We start from the raw sequence: 20,787 nt of genomic DNA, 5'->3' as shown, positions 1-20,787 counted from the left end.
GCGATGACGTGGTCAAAGCGTGTGAGCGCCTCAGACGTGTCGGCATCACGCAGCCTCCATTTACACAAAATGACACACTGTCATGTGATCATTTATGCAATGTATTTTTAAGACAGGTGGACGATAACACAAGATATTTTGTTTATTGATGTGGAATTATTCAAAAATGTGATTGATAATATCGAGATTTTATTTTTTATTTTTTTTGACGGACTGTGTGACCCGCGCAGTCAAAATGAATGTTGAAGTGGTGGTTATTTCTTCTGCCACACGGGTATGGCGGTCTGCCGAGGGGCCACGCCGCTGGAACAAGGTTTGTAATAGGCGCTTGTTTTATGACAAAGTACGGTGAGCTTGAGGCAGACAAAACAGAACTCGACTTTGCAGTTTGCACACGTGATGTTTTTACAGCGAGTTGTGTCGTGCGACACCAGTGAGCCACAGGTGGGACAGGCGCGTATGGACGGACAGCCGGTGACGCCCTTCACGTCTTTGAAGGTGATTTCTGAGCAGGTTTTAAGTGTTTCTAGTAAATGCATTTTGCAGTTCGTGTTGTCACAGCCGTCTGAGCGCGGCGCCGAACCTTTCCACTCCCTCAAACACTGCCAGCAGAACTGGTAGGTCGTCCCTCGGTCGGCGGTGCACACCGTGCATCGGACACACTGATTGTCAGTGCGCTGCCTCATCACTGAAGTCTTGCAGCCTGGACACTGAGGTGGAGAGAGAAGATGGAAAACATTACTTTGGTCACTGGAACATTGAATAAAAAAACAAACCAAGCCCAACACAATACTTACTGATTTACTGCCCAGGAAATTTTGGGAAGAATTGAGAGCCATTTTCATCTCAAAGTATCGAGTTTCATCATCCGTAAGCAGAGCCATTTTACGAACCTCCACATAGGGCCACTGGACGTCGCAGCCAGGAACGCCACAGACAAACGAGCACCTTCCCTTTGGTAAAATGTCAAAAAGCAAATTATACATGAGACACGGACCATGAACATTATGTTTACTGCTGAACTGTTTCAGTGGTTCTATCAAAAAAAACAAAAAAACAACCCAGTCTCACGACAAGTCGTGATTCAGCAGCACGAAATATACATGAATCTATTGGTTCGTCTTATTGTCACGAAAAGTGCAAAACTTCTGTCACAGCGGCACAAATTCATTCTGAGATGGCTGCACATTATCATAATGCATATCATCATAATGACCATCATCATCATCATCATCATCATAACAACCACCATCATCAACAACATCATCATCATAATCATCAACAACAATAACATCATCATCATCACAACAATCATCATCAACTACCTCATCATCACAATCATCATCAGCAACAACATCATCATCATAACAATCATCAACAACAATAACATCATCATCATCACAACAATCATCATCAACTACCTCATCATCACAATCAACATCAGCAACAACATCATCATCATAACAATCATCAACAACAGCATCACAACAACCATCATCATCATTATCACAACAACCATCATCATCATCATCAACCTCATCATCAACAACATCATCATCATAATTATTATCATCATCAATAAAAACATCATCATCATAACAATCATCAGCATCAGCATCATCATCATAACAATCATCATCATCAATAACATCATCAGCATCATTATCATCATCATAACAACCATCATCATCATCACAATCATCATCAACAACATCATCATAGCAATCATCATCATCAACAACATCATCATAGCAATCATCATCATCATCATCAACAACAACATCATCATAACAATTATCATAACAATCATCATCATCATCATAACAATCAGCAGCAGCAGCAGCATCATCATCATCATCATAACAATCATCATCAACAACAACAACATCATCATCATAACAATCATCATCATAACAATCATCATCATCAATAAAAACATCATCATAACAATCATCAGCATCAGTATCATCATCATAACAATCATCATCATCATCACCATCATAACAATCATCATCATCATCATCATCAACAACAACAGCATCATCATCATAACAATCATCATCATCATCATCATCAACAACAGCATCATCATCATAACAATCATCATCATCAATAACAACATCATCATCAGCATCATCATCATAACAATCATCATCATCATAACAATCATCATCATCAGCAGCAGCATCATCATCATAACAATCATCATCATCAACAACAACATCATCGACATCATCACAATCATCATCATCATCATATCAAACTCATCATCAGGGGCCTGTACTACGAAGCAGGGTTAGTGGCTTATCAGGGTAACTTTGGGAGTAAGTTGATGACGTGTGGAGTAACTTCCCGGTTAACCAGTACTACGAAATGTGGATATGGGTTCGATCGAGGTATGCTGCCATGGCAACTTATGCTTTGTGCCAAACCTGCTCCGAGCAGGTTATGTTCCAGGATTAGTGTGAGGTTCTTGCTTAACCACTCCCTTTATAAGTACCGTCCATCCACCTGCATCACTCTGAAGACAATGCCGGCCTACCTGGATGATCCGTTTGATATTGGGGCACAAATTGTGGGGGCTCTCTTTGCAGGGTGAGGGTTTTTAAAGACCGCCAGAATCCGCTGACATACCCGGACGATATTCTCCATGAAAGATATAGATCCTCAGCCGAGGGAATTCGTTATCTTTGTCAGCTGATTGCGCCAGAAGTCTGTAACATCACCCATCGTACACTGTAAAAAAGACTTGTTTTTACAGGAAAACACTGGCAGCTGTGGTTACCACTGTAAAAAATACAGCGGTTAAATGTGCAAAAAAAAGAGCTCTTGTTTGTAGATGTAACAGTTCCTTTAATGTGAGTCAGCCGTGGTTCATTCACTGTAAATCCATATACATATTATGTCTGTAATGTTATCTACTGTGCTGCTGTATGTTTTACAGGAATTCCCTGGTAACCACAGCTGCCAGCCTTTTCCTGTACAAACAAGTCATTTTTTACAGTGTAGCAATGCCCCGACGATCGAGCAGATAATGTGCCTTGTGCTTAGATATTCTGCCAGTGGACACTTTATGTATTCCATCGGTGAGGGCATAATTAATGGAAGAAGGTCATTTTTCTACACATATCAGACATTCCACAGGTTAATCATCTGTAGCAGATTTGGAGAACAATTACGCATTTACCTGATCAGTAATACGTTGCCAACAAGCCTGTCTTGCTTTATTAGCAGACGATGTGTTCGATTTCCCCCTTAACGTTAATTTAAATTCCTCGTAGCTCCACATAATAATCGTGTATTCTTCTCCGGTAAAGTAAGGTGACCGCGTCATCACTGAAAAACGGTGACGTGTGCTGCAACCCGCCCCTTTTATGTGAACGCGCACAAACTCCACTCAGGTTAACACAGGTTCAACAAATCAACATCTTATTCAGCGTCGTAGTACCGATTAACACCACTTAAGGACCCAGGTTTTGTCAACCCCGGTTTAAGAGGTTGACCCTGGGTTACATCTGAGTAAGTTAACCCCGCTTCGTAGTACAGGCCCCTGCTTTAGAGATCCTGGTGGTTGGATTCTACTGTCCAGAAGACGCTGAATTGTTTTACCTGTTCAGGTGTCTCCCAGAATGAGGAATCTGTTCAGTCTGAGGTTTTTGTGTTACAACCTTCGGAATAATTATTATGTACATAACATTACTTTGGAACTTTGATCACACACACACACACACACACACACACACACACACACACACACACACACACACACACACACACACACACACACACCATTATTTAAGGAATTGTTTTAAGTGGCTGTATTCTATGTTTTTCTGATGAAGGATTTAATTATTTTTGGAAATCCTCGTGTTGACAACATACCTGATCCAACAATCTGCGACACCATTTGGTGAGTGACGTGGGAGTGACGGCGTGACCACACGACATCTTGGCTGTTGGAGATTTAAACTCCTCACACTCAACTGTCACACCAATACAGTCAGATGGTATTAGAGTCCTCGACCCATATGACACCAAAACATCACGATTCTGAATTTACAGTCATGAAAAATCACACAGGTCACACAAACCACGTGCACTTACAATCGAGCGCGTCCTCGGCGTCGACAAACTCCAGCGTGGAGTCGTTTGGGTCATAACATCTCTCTTTATTCATGTTAAACCCACTCTGTCCTTTTTCTCCCGTGGAGCAGAAAAAAAAACGGGAGACACACGACTCAGTTACTTTCAGTTTCTTCAGGTCACATGATTTCCAGTAAAACACTCTGGGTTCGTGTGTGTGTGTGTGTGTGTGTGTGTGTGTGTGTGTGTGTGTGTGTGTGTGTGTGTGTGTGTGTGTGTGGGTGGGTGGGTGGAGGGTGTTTAACCTCCCTTCTGACAGTCATCATAAAATAAGTCTAATTAAACAGACTGAAATACAGACCCTCAGGACTTTAAGGGGTCCAGTGATGTTGAAGTTGTCTGACTTTGCTGGTCCAGCTTCTTGAACCTAAATGTTATTATTCATCAAAATGCCGTTGGCCTGGTTGAAGGTGTTCTGCTTGTGGATTCTTCCTCCTGTTGTCACTTCTAAGCAGCTTGGAGGAGGAATGAGGACATTATTCAGTAAAAAGCACTTTGGTGATTCGGTTTACCGAAGGGTCTTATTGTCCAGCATCTATTTGTTTGGGACTTTTCTGACAGATTCGGTGTCATAAAAAATCTTGTGGCTGGGGTTGTGACTGTGACACAGAAAACTGATTTTTTTTTTCCCCCTCAAAGTACATTCAGAGTGTGTATTCATGAGTAATAAAAGCGATTTAAATAAATAAATATTCCTGTGACAAAGTGACAATAAAATTCTGACTTTTTTCCTCTTCAGAACTTTATGACATCACTGGCTAAGAATCAAGATAAAAGGAAAACTTACTGTGCCATTTTAAAAGCAAGACACAAGGAAAATATATTTTATTAGATTATATTAGAATTCATGTATATCCCATAAGAGGCCACGAGTAAATTTTGTGCCAAAATTAAAGGTAAAATATGCATTCAGAAAGGGTTGAAGGTCATGAAGCTGATCTTCAAAGAAATGGAGCTGCAAACAAATCAGTACATAACTCTTTATTCACTCATTCATTAGATGATTTGACAGCAAATTATACGTTCATATAAACCAGTTCCTTTTTGTGACAAACGGGCGTCCTGGCCTGGGTGAACCCCGCCTCACGCTCTATGACTGCTGGGATAGCCCCCCAACAACCTTTAATTGGACTAAGCAGTTGAAGATGAGTGTGTGTGTGTGTGTGTGTGAGTTCCTTTTTCTGACAAAATAGAAACAAAGGTTATTTTCTTCATCAAATACAAGAAAATGAAGGCATACCCCCAGGAAACCAAAAGTGGTGAAAATACAAATTGGACTCATGTACAGTGTCCTCCAAAAGGATTTGAACACTTGGTATTTCACCCATTTTGTTTGTGCCATTTCAAATACAAAAATAAAAATTTCTAAAATTATCTTCCTTAAACTCAAACTCAAAGTAAATCTCTACAAATTGATATAAATGAATTAAAAATATAAAAGCAAAGATGATGAGTTGCATAAGTAACGGAATGCTTTGGTGTAATACATGTAAATAATCAGTTTAATTACCAGTTTGCTGTCAGTGGATGGATACATGAACATTTCCAAGTCACTGAATATGTCTTGAAGTTTATTGACATCAGTTATGAAGAAATACAAACAGTACGACACTCTGTGGTAAATCTGTGTGGAGGAGACAGTTCACAAAGACTGAGTGACTGTGCAAGAAGGAGAAGAGTGAGGAAAGCCACCAAGACACCCAGACAACCCAGAAGAAGTTACAGGCTTCTGTGGCTGTGATTGGAGAAATTGTTCACAGTGCAAGTTTTGCATTTTGTATCATCAGTTATCCAGCTTCATGATGAAGTGGAGCAGAGGAGGATTTTATTCAAAACAAGACCTGAAAGTTCAGCTACAATTTGCCAGAAGGAACATCTGAGATGCAGCCTGGATTTGATGTGTTTAGTGAAAGTCCTGCACATGTCCGTCTTAATTGCTTCCTTTCCTCCAGTTTCCTTGTCCTTCCCAGGTTTCTTCTCAGCTCTCCAGTGTCCTATAATCCGGTGCATGCTAACAAGAAGTTCCAAAGGTTTTCACCGTAACTGTAAAAGAAAGAATACACACACACAAAATTGTTGGTACCTTTCTATTAAAGAAAGAAAAACCTACAATTGTCACTGAAATAACTGAAAAACTTACTGAAAATTAAATTACTTTTTAAATTGTGATATATATATATGTGTGAGTACATCCACTCCCCAAACAGTGTCACAACTCCTCTGAACCTTTGTCAGTTAGAATAAAGTTACCACTTTTGTTGTATGGCTGGGGGGGCCTGGCTGCCGGTTTGTTTGTCATTTGGTTTCCTCCCAGGTGGCATGCATTTGGGACTGAGTGGCTGTGTTGCTGAGGCTGTTAGGACTTCACCCTGATCACCTGCGACTCGTCAGGACTCACAGCTGAGGTGCATCTGGAGGGATTGGAGTATGTTGGCATTTAAGACTGAAGTGCACAGTGTGCATTTGCCAGAGACTCGACCTTGTGACCAGACGGGTGAGATCGTCGTCTTGGGAGCCATCTCATCAGCAGCGGACGCTGAGAATGTCCAGGTTTGATGCACGGTCTGTGAAAGAGGAGAGGGTGAGGTCTCACGCTCGTCAGCACACTTCCTGAGGTACGTTGGATTTTGTGACTAACAGTTATACAGTCAGTAAATGTGGTGTCCCTCACACCTTATTGTATTGAGCTGTTTGTTAGTCATGTATCAGCTTCCACTGCGGTGGTGATTTGTGAACGGGATGTTCCATGCCTGCAGGTTGGAAGCTGATCAGTAATCAAGCCAGGAAGTGTTTGCTGTTTGTACACCTTTAAGTGTTCTGTGTGTAGAGTGTGGACTCACATAATGGTTCCTTCTTTCACAGACTCGGTTGTTGCGGCCACCTGGGGGGTGTCGGCGGGGTCCTTGGGTCCGAAACAGCTTCTGGCTCCGGACCATTAGCGCTGCTGGGAGCGCACCACGCCAGACCGCACCTTTTTGTTATATTATCTTTTGTTATTATCACTGTTATGTATTAAATTCAGTTAGCCTTTGTACCGTGCTCTGCTTATTTCATACTGGGTCCTTCAAACGCTGGTCGGTTCTCCGAGCTGCGTCCGACACATAACAACTTTCTTTCTTTCTTTGTTTGTTTCCTGTATCTGCAGCGATCACGGGCAGACCAGGTGTGCCGCTCCGTTTGATTAAAGGCACCTTGTGTGGCACAGTGGCTGAGGGAGCGTTTCCTCAGAAACGTGCACTGCTTGTGTAGTTTCTCTTCTGACACCTTGCAGAATGGTGGGACTCATCTCCTGCCCGTGCACGCTCGTCTGTGTGCGTGTATGTTGCAGCTTCACTGTGACGGCCCTCAGCAGAGACGTCCTCACTGTGGTCGTCATTCCCCGTGCCCGTGGCGTGCTCTACAAAGTATTAAAAAATCATTTAAATAAAACAGATAAGCCTTCAGACGTGGATTAAATCCACACTGAAAATGTCCGACATCTTACTGCTCTTTCTCCTGTAAAAGAGAAGATAAGCGCTGTGGGACCTAATGGGAGAAAAAGAGAAGCAGAGATGAGCTTGTTTTTACAGTCAGTCAGGTGTTTGCTCAGGATGAGGAAACTAAAGCTTACCTAAGGACGCTTTGGTCCTGAAATTGTCCACTTTGATGCTGTTGGAGACAATGACATGAGCTTTTGTCAACGTTGTGGATAGGTTTTGTTCTCTAACATGTAACTGCTGACCATGTGGGTGATGGAGTGTGTAATTTGGAGCAGACGGTCTTACCGCTGTGACCGTGGAATCATTGAAGTTGTACCATCTGTCACCATCCTGGGCCTTTACGGTGGCCGTGTAATGTCCACCTCCTGGATGTCCAGCATGGTTCACGAGTGCATACAGCTCGTAGGTCTGATCCTGAACAACCACGAGAAGCAGCAGAATGTCAAAACAGGCACCGTGGGGGGTAAAGGTGTAAAATACGACGTAAACGTTACCTGTGGAAGGTGAAGGACATACGGAATGTCCACACTGCACTCGATTTTGACAAATGTCATGTAAGTGTAGCTTAATTCAAACCTCTTCAGCAGCAGCATCAGAACGTCTGGATGAGTCTTAATTATACGACTCTCATTTTTTAAAAAGAAAAAAAGAAAGAGGGGATTTTAATTCAGTAGACGTCAGACAATAAGATCTGGACTAAATGAAGCAGAAGGTGTGTGTGTGTGTTACCACAGAGGCGTTGGCTTTGGCGCTGCAGCGTTCACAGTAAATCTGATTTTCTCCACTGATTTCTGAAGTTTGGAAAAACCTCTGAACACCCTCCACCTGATAAAAGGAAACATTTACCTCTGCACCTTCATGTGGACTGATGAGAATAAACAGTTTAAACAATGTGAAATAAATGGCAAAGTTACGTATATTTTTAATTTCAGCCCGTTTTTTATCTTTATTTTGGGTTGTAAGTTACAGTGTATTATCCCCCCCAGTGGGACAGGAGAAATGGAATCAAACTGCATCTTTGTCTGACACATTTTACTTTCAGTGCTATAACTTATGAACTTATCCAAGTCATTCCAAAACTGAGATATTCATAATCATATTCCATGTTTTTTCACCCAGTTAACCTTTTGTCTGATCTGTCAGGATTTTTACAGCGGAGCCACTTAAAGCTCTGTGAGCTCTGTACATGACGTCATCGTTGAACATCTGTCCAATTTATTCCAACATTTGAAGATTCTGTTCTAGGTTTGCCCTCCCTCAGACCCTGTAGGCTGCACAGCGCTGCCCTCCGTCTGTGCATCCGCCCTTTTCTGGATCATCATCACTTTGAGGTGTCTTGACTATAAATGGTAAATGGAATGTATTTATATAGCGCTTTACAATAATGCCTCACATTCACCCTGATGTCAGGCTGCTGCCATATAAGGTGCCCACTACATACCAGGAGCAACTAGGGGATTAAGGACTTTGCCCCTTAGTGACCCTCGGGTCAGGCTGGGGTTTGAACCGAGGATCCTCTGATCTGAAGCCCAACGCTTAACCACTAGATCACCCCCCCCCCCCCCCCCACTACAATATATAACAATATAACATTGACTATAATATTTCACTGTTCAGATATTTGTCTTTACCACACTGTAGTGCTCATTGTTCGAATCCACCAGTTCAAGAGGTAAACTCCAAAATGAGGCGTCTGTGTTGTTCTCCTCTTCACACCCGCGGCACACGTTTCTATGTGTCAGCTCTCCGTGGAAAATCTAAAGGCACAAACACACAGGGGACACGTTTTTAACTATTATTATTTCTTTATTTTAAGAAGTGAAAATACATTTACAGTGTGGTGTGTGTGTGTGTGTGTGTGTGTGTGTGTGTGTGTGTGTGTGTGTGTGTGTGTGTGTGTGTGTGTGTGTTGTTGCACCTTTGATGCCTGAGGACTGGTCAGGCCTAAAATCTTGTCAAGGTACACAGCAGCATCTTGTTGTTGAAATACTGGAGGAGAAATGAAAATCATCACATTGACCTTTTAGCGATCACCTGATTGGTCACGTGGCAGGAACAGAGACGCCGACCCGTTAAACGTTTCTGGATCACTTCAGTGTTCAGTTTGTGATTTTGCAGCTTCCATAAAACAACAAAATACACCATTTATACAAAGCCCCATATCCGAAAAGATAAACATGTGTGTGTGTGTGTGTGTTCTGATGAGGACTCTGTACCGTTCTGGATGCCCAGCACCTTTGTGATCGCGACTGGAGAACATGTTGTTTTCTTCATCTCGTCAAACAAGCTTTTGAGATGATGATCAAGATAATTTGGACAAGATGAGTCACGTGTTTTCCTGAAGAAAGTGAACACATCGTGGTGAAATAAAGTCAAGCAGATGAGATCAAGACAAAGTCAACTCCAAGGGACCGAGGATCCTCTGGTCCCAAGCTCACCTCTCCACCTTCTAATCTGTTCATAAATAAATACTATCCAGCATATCGCCTCAGTGCGCCCGCTGGTCTACACTTCACTCGTCTATCAAGATGGATGAAGATCAGTGTTTTGAGTAAACCTCATGACACGTAAACCAACCAGGTGTCGAAGTGTCCCACGGCCTCTCTGAACTCTGAGGTCATGAACAGCACTTGCAGCACGCTGTTCAGGTAGCACGTCTGTCCTTGGTTCCTCAAACCGTGGTACTTTATGGGTGCTGGAAAGAGATGTTTAACTATCAAAATGATCAGGAAGTGTTTCTTCATCATCATCATTGTTACTGAGAAGCATCTGACCTGGAAAACTGAAACGTTTGTTGTTGTCTTGTTTGCTACGACCTTTCTTGGTTTCTTTCTTTGCTGATGATCTGACACTGTGTGAAGACTCTCCTTTATATTCACCATCTTTCTTTTGGTCTACTTCTCCTCTGACATGTGTCTCAGCAGTTTCTCCTTGTTTTCCCACGTAACCTTCTCTGGGACTTTCTTCCTTCTTTGTCCTTTGTCTCGTACCTGCAGACCTGGACATATCTTTCTGTCCTTTCTCTGCTGGTCCCTCTGCAGTGTCCCCGCGCTCTTCTTTCTCCTCCTCGTCTTCCTCCGTTTGTTTGTTCTGTGCAGCTTCAGTCTGGAGGTCCTCAGGAGAACCTGCTCCTCTCACATCTTGATTCAAACCATCTGCAGCTATGACATTTAAACAAATGACATCATTCGTGACAGCGTACCAAACAGTTGAAGATCTTCCAAAGATATGGTCTCACTTTTCTGCTTCCTGTAAAAGAGAAGATAAGCGCTGGAGGACCTAAAGGTAGAAAAAGGAAACAGAAATAAGATTATTTTGTTTGTTTTTAGTATCTAATACTAATCAAAATAGTGATGATGGAGAGAATAAAAACTTATCTTATGTTCATGTCCTGGAATGATTCGTGATGAAGCTGTTGAAGAAAAGTCGTGTAGTTCTTAGTTAAAATCATCATTTTCTTAATGACATCTGACTTTGATGTTTTTATGTTTTTGTTGCAGGGTTTATACTTGAGGTTTGACAAATTATGACCAGTTGTTGCTGTAAAGGATTCTATCTCTACCTACTTTGCTCATATAAAAGTGGAGATGTTGACTGGCACGTCATGATCTGAGTGTTTTTACCGGCGTGATGCTGGAATCCTGGAATCTGTACCATCCGTCACCATCTGGGGACTTGATGTCGGCACCTCGCTGAGCGTCACGCACGGCCGCGTACAGCTCATATCTCTGATTCTGGTCATGTGACAGCAGCAACAGCATCAGAAACAAAGAAATCCGGTGAAGGTGTAAAACGTCCTGTAAACATATTACCTGTGGGATGTGGAGGGAGCAGGGAACGTCCACGCGGCAGTCGATTCTCTCACATCTCTGGGAACGCCTGTTAAATTCAAACCGCTTCAGCAACAGAATCAAAACCTGTGGATGAGTCTTGATTTTCCTTTCCTAATGAGAAAAAATAAAAATAAGTATCAGCTGCAAAAGAAAAGATTTGTAAATGAGCAGAGAAGCACCTTCTAGGACTTACAACAGAAACATCTGTTTTGGTTCCACAGTGTTCACAGTACATCTGGTTGTCTCCACTCATCTCAGAAGGTTTGAAAAACTGCTCGACACCCACCACCTGGAAAATAAAACCACACACACACACACACACACGTCTCTAACATTAAATGTAACCTGAAGAGTGTGACTGGACTTTCAGCTTCGTTCTGAATCTTCCATGAGGAAATGCATCAAAACAAGGTGCAGACTTTCAAGAAAATACACCTCATGTTCATGTCTGATGGGCTCAAAAGCACTACAGCAGCATATATTAGTGTTTCTTATGCAACAACCTTCAGTCAGAGCCGTGACGGATGATCTCACCATCCTGACAACTTCACTTCCTGTCACCAGATGAATCCTCCAAGGTCCAGGAAAGCTCATCTTATTGGAAAGATGAATTTCAAACCCAGAAAATCGAGGCCCTGGTGCTGAAGAAGGTGCAGGAAGTGCACAAGTTCTTGTCTTTATCTGGTGCCACAATTCCATCCATCACAGAGCTGCCAGTGAAAATCTTGGGGAAGATGTTCAATGTCAGCCTCAAAAACATAATGAAGAACCTTGATGGCTGCCTGGGATCAGTGAAGAAATCAGGTCCACCACATAAATCTCAAGGCCTGGATTTAACCACGTGCCATCCTGCTCAGGACTTTGTGACCTTTGCTTATATATAAGGTTCCTGTGTCAGTGGTTGACTCCTTGGAGCAGAAGATCAGCTTCTACCTGTACTGGTGGCTTGGTCTTGGACTCTCAGAAGTATGGCACTGTACAGCAGGAGCAACATCTCACATGTCTCTGCCAGAGGGTTTTATGGTCTAACAAACAAGAAACACTCTGTTTGAGAGAATCCAGGAACCCCAGATTGTCATCAGCCAGCATCCAGGTCAGAAGAGTGAAGGGCAGTCGAGGCACCGGAGTCCTGGCTGAGGCGGAGAGAGCTGCAAGGGAATGTGGCTAAAGACCACATCTGTCTGGGATGTTTCCTGAGAATCCAGATTGGTAAATCCCAGTGCAAGGAAAAATGCTGCCTGACCCAGAAGGATGTTTCAGCAGAATCAGAGAAGTGAGAGCTGAGAGGTTGGTGGTCCTGACAAAGCCAGGACTTAGAACAAGGTGGGATTCTGCAGTGCAGCTCAGGATAACCTGAAAAACATTTTATTGTGAGACTACCATGGAATCTGTTTTCTGAATGAGGTTGTCTTCAACAGCTGTCCAGGTCTTACAAATTTCCATGTCTGGGGCAAGAGGGAATCTGCAGCTCAGCTCAGGATAACCTGAAAAGATCATTTTATGGTCTGACTGCTACACAATCTTCTTTTTTTTTTAACCAAGGTGTCTACGATGGCCGTCCTGTGTGGGACAAGAGGATTACCCCAATCCGTCATCTTTCCTGAAGAAGGCAATCACTTGAACCTTGAACACACTCAGCAGTTGCCCAAAGACCCTTTTAGATGGGCGCTATTGAGGGCAACATGACCAGGGTCTCAAAGCCCTTGCTCCTTGCACAGTAAATTTCACTGACCAGAAGAAGACCACCCCTCTCCTCAAGACTTGGAAAAAGCCCTATGATGACCGAAAATAACAACAGAGCTTTCCCCATCTGCCAGTGGGTCATTGAGAATAGACCTGGGCACTTCCTGAAAACATTGGCACAATACTCCATCCAAAAATGGCCGTCTTTATCTGATTACACCAAACATCTGATCATGACACAACGTGTCATACCCTGGAAACATCAAATAGAGGAGACCTATGAGACAAGGTCACCAACCGAAAGAGAGTCAGAGTGAGTTGGCACTCTGATCTTTGACTCCACGAGGTTTGTGCTTCAGAAGAAGGCCATCAGGATCATTACTGACACCAGAGAGACAGCCTCAAGATGTCTCTCTGATTAAAGAGGGAGGCCCTCTTATCCACTGCTGCTGGGATACAATCCAGAGACTGTTGAACTCCGGGTGGGTCACTGTGGCAGGCTGTCTGACGGACAGAGACCCAAAACACTCAATGATCTCACTGATGATCCAGGCCAGTTCAGTGGATTCATGGTAACTGTTCAGAGATTACTCTCCTGACAATGGATCAGGCTTCTGTCCAAAGGTGTCCACCGTCACAAGCTGATGCTCAAAGAGACTAATGACAGTCACTGGTCTCACTGGTTCCTGCCTAGTGGGTGTCTGCTGACAATGACTATGTGTGTTTTGGCTGCTGGCTCTGCTGATTCTGCTTCGTTTCTGGAGCCAGGGTCAACTTCTGGACCTCTTCAGGTCTGCCCAGTGACTGTATCCCAGCTTTGTAGAACATGACCCCTGGAGAACATAATGTATGTCAACATTTTCAGATACTTGTCCTTACCACATGATAGTCCTGATGGTATGAGTTCTCCAGTGTAAGAGGTAAATTCCAAAACAAACAATCTGTGTTGTTCTCCATTCCACATCGAGAGCATTTGTTCTTGTGAGTTAACACGCTGCAGAAAACCTAAAAATAACAACATACAGAGCATGAAAGGTTGGAACTTCACAAATCTTCAGTTTTTCCAGTAATACGGAGATTTAATGTGACGTGTTAAACCTGTGATGCCTCAGGACTGGACCAACGTAAAATCCTCTGAAAGTACTCTGCAGCATCACGTCGTTCATATACTGAAGGGAGCAAAAGTTAACGATGTCTAAAAATCACAACACTGATCTTTAAGTAAAACGTGCAGAAAATTAAAACTCTTTCTGTATCAGTTTAACAAACACTTAAATCTTCACATGGGTCTGTGTGCAAACTGTCTGTCCCATTGTGGCGGTCCAGTGCTTTCATGATGATGTCTGCAGAACACGTTTGAATCTTCAGCCCATCAAACAAGGTTTGAAGATGACGATCAATAAAGTTAGTGTTGGGATTTTCATAAGTGTGTCTACAAAAAAACAAAAGCACATATCGGTGATGGGTTACAAACACGCAATTTAGAATGAAGGGAATAAATACAATCATGGATTATTAGCAGGAGGACAAACCTTCGCACGGCCTCTCTGAACTCTGAGGTCATGAACAGCACCTGCAGGACACTGTTCAGGTCACACGTCTGTCCTCGGTTCATCAAACCGTGGTACTTTACCAGCGCTGAGTCGAGATTTTTAACACTTACAGTTAATGGTACTTTTTCCATCATTATTATTGATGACAGAGTGATTTGAAATAAGCGTCTTACCTGGAGACGCACCAGACTCCGTCTGACTGTCGTTCTTAGAAACCTTTTTGGTTTCTTTGTTTGCTGATGATCTGACACTTTGTGAAGACTCTGCTTTCATTAGAAAATGTTCAGCATCTTTCTTTTTGTCTACTTCAGCAGCTTTCTGGACATTCAGGTCTTGATGTCTTAAGGATGTGTCCCTCATTGTCTCACTGTCATAATAACTTGTTGTGTCCTGTCCTGCATTAACCCCGCCCCCTACATGCTTTGATGTTCTCTTCTGTCTGGCTGATGTTTCATGATCCATGTCCCGTCTCTTCACCTGCTGTCCATCCCTTCTTTCTTGCTGCTTTCCCCCCAGAACTTGTGTCCCAGCAGTTTCTCCTTGTTTTCCCACGTAACCTTCTCCAGGACTTTCTTCCTTCTTTGTCCTTTGTCTCGTACCTGCAGAACCAGACATGGACATATCTTTCTGTCCTTTCTCTGCTGGTCCCTCTGCAGTGTCCCCGCGCTCTTCTTTCTCCCCCTCGTCTTCGTCCGTTTGTTTGATCTGTACAGCTTCAGTCTGGAGGTCCTCAGGAGAACCTGCTCCTCTCACATCTGCAGCTATGACATTTAAACAAATGACATCATTCATGACAGCGTACCAAACAACTGAAGATCTTCCAAAGATATGGTCTCACTTTTCTGCTTCCTGTAAAAGAGAAGATAAGCGCTGGAGGACCTAAAGGTAGAAAAAGGAAACAGAAATATGTTTATTTTTGTTTTCAGTATCTAATATAATCAAAATAGTGATGATGGAGAGAATAAAACTTACCTTATGTTCATGTCCTGGAATGATTCGTGATGAAGCTGTTGAAGAAAAGAAGAAACATATATGAGGTCTGTGATAAAACTAACGTACCTTTTTTTTTTTTTTTCAAAAACTATATGGATTTGAATCACGTGCGATTACATCAGCCAACCTTGAACCCTCGTGCGCATGTGTGAGTTTTTTCCACGCCTGTCGGTTACATCATTCGCCTGTGGGCAGGCTTTGAGTGAGGAGTGGAACGGATTGGCGCGTTGGCAGGCAGCCGGCGCAGCGTGCCACCACAGGAAAAACACCTCCGTGTTGATAACCATTTGTAAAAACCAGACAGCTTTTGATGGCTTTCAGTAGAGTGAGTATCTGAGAAATTGTTTAACAGCTGGACATGTTCCAAGTTGTCCTTAAGGCTTCCAATGGAGGTGTTTTTCCTGTGGTGGCATGCCGCGCCGGCTACCTGCCAACGCGCCAATCCGTCCGCACGTCTTTCATTAATAAACTCTCCTTTAAACAGTGGAATGTCCGGATAAACTGCTGATCCCGACCTCTTCTGAAACTTCTCTGTTCTCTCACGACGTCCTGGGTCAACAGAGGCTTAAATTTGGAGGTTTTCAGCTTGAAACAGGCTGACGATGGCGCCTCAGAGCGCGGCGCGACGTCCCGCTCCGTGGGAAGTCCTTAAAGTGACAGTAACACTCCATAAGCTCTCATCAGCCGTTAAAATGTTCACCGAAAACCAGCTGAATTTCTCGAATGGTGTCCACTTCGATGTGCCTCACAGTTTTTGAAAAAATTTTGATAAAGCAAAGCGCCAGTCTCTCAGCAAGTTGTTAGACAAAGGAATTCCGACGGGAGGGTGGACCACTCCTCACTCAAAGCCTGCCCACAGGCGAACGACGTAACCGACAGGCGTGAAAAAACTCACGCATGCCCGCGAGGGTTCAGGCTTGATAGTTTTTGAAAAAATAAAAAGGTTCGATACTTTTCCCACAGACCTCGTAAATGGAACATAAAACATCCTGTTCATTCAGCATTTATGAAAAAAATGTAGCAAAACAATAACAAACAATTTGCAATCAGTCTGTAATTATTTGTAATTAATTTAATAATAATAATAATTATTATTTCATATTTTTTATGGATGATGATGATAAGCGGGTGTTTTGGAGGTTTCCGCAGCTCTGTCCTTACCACCATGACGAGGTAATCACTAAACATGCGCCAGGTGTCATCATCTGGGGACTTGATGGAGGCGGAGTAATGTGTGTCATGTCTATCCACAACGGCATACAGCGAATACGTCTGATTCTGCTCACGTGACAAAAGGAACACAATTAAGAACAAACAACATCAACAATAAAGCTGTCAAGTTTCCTGTAAACGTTACTTGTGGTGAGAACAGTGTGAAGGGAACGTCCACCGGGCAGCAGATCACATCATATCTCAGAAAACCGTCGCTATGTTCAATCCTCTTCAACATCAGTGTCAGAACGTCTGGGAGAGTCGTGATTTTAGTCTCCTAGTAAAAACACAAACAAGAGGAGATGATCAGAAGCTCAAAGAACAAAGAATGTTGGATTGTGGTTTTGTGATGTATGTTGAGTATTTTTTTAGTACTTACAACAGAAGCGTTTGTTTTTCCACAACGCTCACAGTAAACCTGATCACTGATCACTGGTTTGAAAAACTGCTCAACACCTTCCACCTGAAAAACAAAAAACAGAACAACACAACAACTGTTTATGGACGTGTTCGGTTCAGAAGTCGTGGACGTGTTTATTTGTCTCCACTCGTGGATCTTTGAACCACATGATACCTGGTAAACATGAACTAGTTTAGGTGTCAGATGTAGGTCTTTACCACGCTGTAGGTGTGAGTGGATGAATTCACCAGTTCAAGAGGTAAACTCCAAAATGTAAAATCAATATTGTTCTCTGTTCCACATCCACAGCATTTAATGTTCTTCACCAACTTTCCACAGAAAATCTAAAGATGCAAAAGTACAGAGGGTCAGTTATTGGAAAATTAATTTTCTTCTTCCAGCTGTTCCCATTAGGGGGCGTAACAGCAGATCAGTTGTCTCCATCTCACCCTGTCCTCTGTATCTTCCTCTGTCACACCAACCACCTGCATGTCCTCTCTCAGCACATCCATAAACCTCCTCTTTGTCCTCCCTCTTCTCCTCCTGCCTGGTGGCTCCATCCTCAGCATCCTTCTCCCTATACACCCTGGGTCCCTCCTCTGCACATGTCCAAACCATCTCAATCTCATCTCTCTGACTTTGTCTCCAAACCGTCCCACCTGAGCTGTCCCTCTGTTCATTCCTAATCCTGTCCTTTCACATCACTCCCAAAGAGAATCTCAACATCTTCAGCTCCGCCTCCTGTCTTTTTGTTAGTGTCACTGTCTCTAAGTCGTCCAACATAGCTGGTCTCACTACTGTCTTGTAGACTTTCTGCTTCACTCTTGCTGATATTCTTCGGTCACAAATCACTCCTGCCACCTTTCTCCACCCACTCCACCCTGCCTGCACTCTCTTCTCTACCACACTCTCCATTACTTTCAGTATATTTAAATTCATTAATCTGCCTTCAATACCTCTACACCTTGTAACTGCACTGTTCCTTCAGCCTGTCTCTCATTCACATGATACTCAGTCTTGCTCTGAATGGCTTTCTTTCCCCTTCTCTCCAGAATGTGTCCTTTCAAGATCCTTCTCAACCTGCTCTCACTATAGATCATATCATCTGCCAACTTCTGTCTGTCAACCTGTCCATCACTATTGCAAACAAGAAAGGACTCAGAGCTGATCCTTGGTGTAATCCCACCTCCACCACGAATGCATATGTCATTCTTACTGCGCATCTCACTGCTGTCACACTGTCCTTGTACATGTCCTGCACTACCCTCACATACTTCTCTGCCACTCCAGACTTCCTCATACAATACCACAGCTCTTCTTTTGGCACCCTGTCATAAGTTTTCTCTAAATCCACAAACACACAATGTAACTCTTTCTGGCCTTCTCTATACTTCTCCATCAGTATTCTCAGAGCAAACATTGCATCTGTAGTGCTCTTTCACAGCATGAAACCATATTGCTGCCCATGCTGTGCATGTTCTCAGCCTCACTTCTGCAACTCTTTACCATAAATAAGTTACTGCGGCAACTTTTGTCAGCAATTTTTGTATTTTTATTGTGACTTCTTTAATGTGGGGTGTCATACCTGTGAAGCCTCAGGACTGGTCAGACTTAAAATCTTCTCAAAGTTCTCTACTCCAACATCCTGTTGAAATACTGAAGGGAGTAAAAGTTTGTGACTGCACTTAGTAAACCTTTTCTCTGTTTGAGGAGTGTTTGCAGAAAATAAAACTACAGAGTTTATTCTGTACCATTCTGGATGCCCAGTGCCTTCCTGATGTTGGCTGTGGAACCTGTACGCATCTCCATCTCAGCAAACAAGGTTTGAAGATAATGATCAATATATGGAGAGGAAGGATTTTTAAAAGTGTGCCTGCAGAATGTAAACACATGGTGACTGGTTACCAACGTGCACCGTTAAAGTGAATTAAGACCAAGGTGAATCGTGACCTTTGCACGGCCTCTCTGAACTCTCTGGTCATGAACAGAACCTGCAGCACACTGTTCAGGCTGCATGAGGATCCTTCACTCCACAAACCGTTGTACTTTACGGTTGCTAGAAAGAGATGATTAGTGGTAGTAAAAGTTAACTACACTGAACAAAAATAGAAACGCAACACTTTTGTTTTTGCTCCTATTTTTCATGAGCTGAACTCAAAGATCTAAAACATTTTCTATACACACTACAGACCTATTTCTCTCAAATATTGTTAACAAAACTGTCTCCTTTGCTGAGATAATCGTGTGGCAGATCAAGATGCTGATTTGACAGCAGGATTATTGCACTGGTGTGCCTCAGGCTGGCCACATAAACATGATGGATTATCTCAGCAAAGGAGACGTGCTCACTAACACAGATTTAGACAGATTTGTGAACAATACTGGAGAGAAACAGGTCTTTTGTGTATGTAGAAAATGTTTCAGATCTTTGAATTCAGCTCCTGAAAAATGGGAGCAAAAATAAGAGTGTTGCGTTCATATTTTTGATGATGTAACAGCGTTAACTCACGTGCTGTGTTGTAACTCCTTTGGCTGTAATGTGGCCAGACACTCATTGTGCTTCTTTTGGTGACTAACTGCAAAAAAAAAAAAAAAAAAAATCATAAATGATCTTGAATCATGAAGGAACCTCATTTTTAAAAACAAACATCATCTTACCTGTTTGTGAGATTTACATTTCCTAATTTTTTCAGCGCGTCTGAAAACCAGGTCTGCTGTCTGTTCAGTCCAAACGGCACAAACACACACAGGTTTTGTTCTCTGTCACTAAGAAATAAATGAAACGGTTTCTGTTTCACTTTAACTCATCACTGCTGCAATGATGCATTTAAGGCCGTCGGACATATGACACTTCAGAGCAGAGAGCCCGACACAACAGAGGAAAGTCAATAAACTGCCAAATATATAAAAACATTTATACACAGAAACTGTTTGACAAAGAACCTCAATAATCATCTGCAACAATCTGAATCGACGTGTTTGAGTTTTTGGCTGCCTGTGTTAGTTCAGGGTCACATTCTCCAGTAGTATGTGGAGGAACATTCAGCTCCTGGTGATCTTAATGCGATTTGCATCTTATGTTGATTTGAAACATCAGTTACTTTAAATTGAATTGTCACTTAACGATTTAGGAATAAATTTATCCACAAACCTGCATTTTGAAATTGTTTCAAAAATGTAACAAAGTGATTTAATTTGACCACTTTTGCCTGTAAAAATCTGTAACTTGCACAGCAATGAAATCTGAAAGGTTCAGATGAGATGATGATCACATGACTTACTGGAAGACCTGCTGATTTCTTACTGTTGATTTCCTGCGGTGCCAGAGGAGGGAGACAGACATGTGAGAGCAGAGACATCACACCAGAGTCTCTCAGTCTAAACTTGGAGGCTGCTGGCCAGCCCTGTGAATTCAGACCAACGAGTCTTTCTGAGGACTGGTTGGACTCTGTCAGGACCTGAGGAGGTAAAACTGATTCCACACGGGCTTC

The 20,787-nt window shown here is 42.7% G+C and overlaps 2 protein-coding genes across 4 annotated transcripts; both read right to left on the bottom strand.

Annotated features, from left to right (window-relative positions):
* Positions 1-117: 117 nt before the first annotated feature.
* Positions 118-4,236, bottom strand: LOC117505078 (uncharacterized protein DDB_G0292642-like). Of its 3 annotated transcripts, XM_034164603.1 has the most exons (4): positions 4,105-4,236; positions 3,883-3,983; positions 798-953; positions 118-710 (listed from the first exon to the last, which is right to left on the bottom strand). In XM_034164603.1, exons 1-4 carry the CDS (start codon positions 4,175-4,177, stop codon positions 255-257), a joined length of 786 nt encoding a protein of 261 aa, XP_034020494.1. In that variant the 5' UTR covers positions 4,178-4,236; the 3' UTR covers positions 118-254. The 3 variants fall into 3 exon arrangements, with proteins under 3 accessions (XP_034020494.1, XP_034020496.1, XP_034020495.1); XM_034164605.1 differs by lacking the exon at positions 3,883-3,983 and having other exon boundaries at positions 4,105-4,200; XM_034164604.1 differs by lacking the exons at positions 3,883-3,983; positions 4,105-4,236 and adding an exon at positions 3,188-3,351.
* A 1,655-nt stretch (positions 4,237-5,891) lies between these two features.
* LOC117505071 lies at positions 5,892-20,055 on the bottom strand. The gene is made up of 33 exons (XM_034164596.1): positions 19,955-20,055; positions 19,806-19,872; positions 19,247-19,352; positions 19,048-19,169; positions 18,882-18,952; positions 17,515-17,640; positions 17,276-17,359; positions 17,042-17,173; positions 16,846-16,962; positions 15,664-15,698; positions 15,530-15,570; positions 14,865-15,452; positions 14,671-14,776; positions 14,422-14,570; positions 14,237-14,307; positions 14,018-14,143; positions 11,649-11,744; positions 11,435-11,566; positions 11,246-11,356; positions 11,000-11,034; positions 10,861-10,907; positions 10,397-10,783; positions 10,200-10,317; positions 9,839-9,960; positions 9,541-9,611; positions 9,254-9,379; positions 8,352-8,447; positions 8,117-8,248; positions 7,908-8,036; positions 7,754-7,791; positions 7,628-7,668; positions 7,408-7,540; positions 5,892-6,186 (listed from the first exon to the last, which is right to left on the bottom strand). The coding sequence occupies exons 2-33, from the start codon at positions 19,849-19,851 to the stop codon at positions 6,138-6,140; spliced, it is 3,783 nt and encodes a 1,260-aa protein (XP_034020487.1). The 5' UTR covers positions 19,852-19,872; positions 19,955-20,055; the 3' UTR covers positions 5,892-6,137.
* Positions 20,056-20,787: the final 732 nt, after the last annotated feature.

Source organism: Thalassophryne amazonica, chromosome 23 (genome assembly GCF_902500255.1).
Source record: "Thalassophryne amazonica chromosome 23, fThaAma1.1, whole genome shotgun sequence".
Lineage (NCBI taxonomy): Eukaryota > Metazoa > Chordata > Actinopteri > Batrachoidiformes > Batrachoididae > Thalassophryne > Thalassophryne amazonica.
Note: the sequence above shows the minus strand (reverse complement) of the source record. Positions and strands in the feature narration are given on the sequence as shown.

Excerpts from the sequence above, each read along its gene's own strand:
- LOC117505071 (XM_034164596.1), bottom strand. The coding sequence starts at position 19,851 with ATGAGTGTCTGGCCACATTACAGCCAAAGGAGTTACAACACAGCAC. Across the intron at positions 18,953-19,047 it reads GGCACTGGGCATCCAGAATG|TATTTCAACAGGATGTTGGA; the intron begins GTACAGAATAAA and ends TACTCCCTTCAG. Across the intron at positions 8,037-8,116 it reads ATGTCCTTCACCTTCCACAG|GATCAGACCTACGAGCTGTA; the intron begins GTAACGTTTACG and ends GTGGTTGTTCAG.
- LOC117505078 (XM_034164603.1), bottom strand. The coding sequence starts at position 4,177 with ATGAATAAAGAGAGATGTTATGACCCAAACGACTCCACGCTGGAGTTT. Across the intron at positions 3,984-4,104 it reads CGCCGAGGACGCGCTCGATT|TTGAGTGTGAGGAGTTTAAA; the intron begins GTAAGTGCACGT and ends TTGGTGTGACAG. Across the intron at positions 954-3,882 it reads GTCGCAGATTGTTGGATCAG|GGAAGGTGCTCGTTTGTCTG; the intron begins GTATGTTGTCAA and ends ATTTTACCAAAG.